Source organism: Entamoeba dispar, genomic scaffold, assembly GCF_000209125.1.
Source record: "Entamoeba dispar SAW760 scf_1105229463299 genomic scaffold, whole genome shotgun sequence".
Taxonomy (NCBI): Eukaryota; Evosea; order Mastigamoebida; family Endamoebidae; genus Entamoeba; species Entamoeba dispar.
The window spans coordinates 1-1,550 of NW_001855623.1; the positions used below are offsets into that span (position 1 = coordinate 1).

The 1,550-nt window shown below is 23.6% G+C and overlaps 1 protein-coding gene across 1 annotated transcript, besides 2 other annotated features; it reads left to right on the forward strand.

Annotated features, from left to right (window-relative positions):
• The first annotated feature begins 4 nt into the window (after nucleotides 1–4).
• Nucleotides 5–647: a repeat region.
• Nucleotides 141–1,550, forward strand: EDI_230880 (uncharacterized protein; the record flags this gene model as incomplete). Its single annotated transcript, XM_001740883.1, has 1 exon — nucleotides 141–1,550. A coding segment is annotated over one exon (1,410 nt), but the record flags the coding sequence as incomplete, so codon positions are not given.
• Nucleotides 1,459–1,481: a sequence feature (AT_rich).

Consider the following 1,550-nt stretch of genomic DNA (forward strand, 5'->3'; position numbering starts at 1 on the left):
TTAGTTATTATTGTTATTAAAAACAATAAAAATGAAATGATGTTTATTAAAATAATAAAATAATAAATAAAATGATGTGTTATAAACGTGTATTTAGTTATTTAATCATCTTATTTTAATCTGATATTCATTAAATTAAAATGGAAGAGTTAATAAACAAGAACATTCATTTCTTTAAAGAAGAAATAGAAACACTTCCAAATATTCAACAATCAATTGATGATATTAATAAACATTATCATTATTATTTAGGAAGTATTAAAAATGAAATATTTGAAATAAAACCAGATGAAACATATTCAGAAGCTATTAAAAGAGGAGAAGGAATATTTGATAGGATGGATGAAACAGAAAGAAGAAGAAAATTAGTAATAGAAAAAAGTCAAGAAACAATTAACACAATAGAAATAATAAAGAATCAAATGAAGAAAATAATAGAAGAATGTAATTCAGATGAAGAAATACTAAGTAAAACACGGAATACACTAATCAATAAAATCATTTCAATTGAAGAAATGGTCATGAAAAATAAAATATTCAGAACACCAAAAGAAAAATATAAAATCACTCAATCATTTGACAAAAAGAAAGAAGAATGGAACACATATTACAGTGATTATTTTGAGAGGAAAAAGAAAGAAGAAGAAGACGATAAGACCAATATAACAACAGATGTATTTAATGCTTATACAAATGATACTACAGATGTATCTGAACAAAATATTCCAATTAGAGGAAGTATAAGATTGAAAAATCATGAAGAAGGAAAATTGAAAATATATTTATATCCAAATGAACCATTTAATCCAAAGGATGAGAGTGATGCAATTGCTATTTTAGTTGTTGGTCAAACAGGAAGTGGTAAAACAACATTATTAAATAGTTTTGTAAATGCATTATATGGAATCAAGATAACAGATGATTTCAGGTATATAATTATAAATGAAGATAATTTAAAACAATGTAGAGATCAATCCATAAGTCAAACAAGTGAAGTATCAATTTATAATATTAAAAGAACAAAAAGAACACCACCAATAAAAATAATAGATACACCTGGATTTGGAGATACTAGAGGAATTGCTTTTGATATTAAAATAATAAGACAAATAAAAGAAGCATTTGAAACAAAAGTATCAGATTTAAATGCTATTTGTTTTGTTGCACAATCAAGTAATGCAAGACTAACACTAAATCAAAAATATATACTTGATAATATTATTGATTTATTTGGGAATGATATGATAAATAATTTTATTGCTATGCTTACATTCTGTGATGGTAAAACACCACAAACTGTTAATGCATTACAATCAAAAGATTGTATTTTCAGTTTAATTATTCCAGAAATAGATAAACCATGGTATTTAAAATTTAATAATGCAGCTATTTATGATGATGATATTAAAGATGGATTTACACAAATGTTTTGGGAATTCGGAATGAAAAGTTTTGATGAATTTATTAAAAAATTAATAAAACTACCAAGAAAATCATTAAATAAATCCAGACAAGTTTTGAGGAGAAGAGAACAAATTAAAACTGAAATT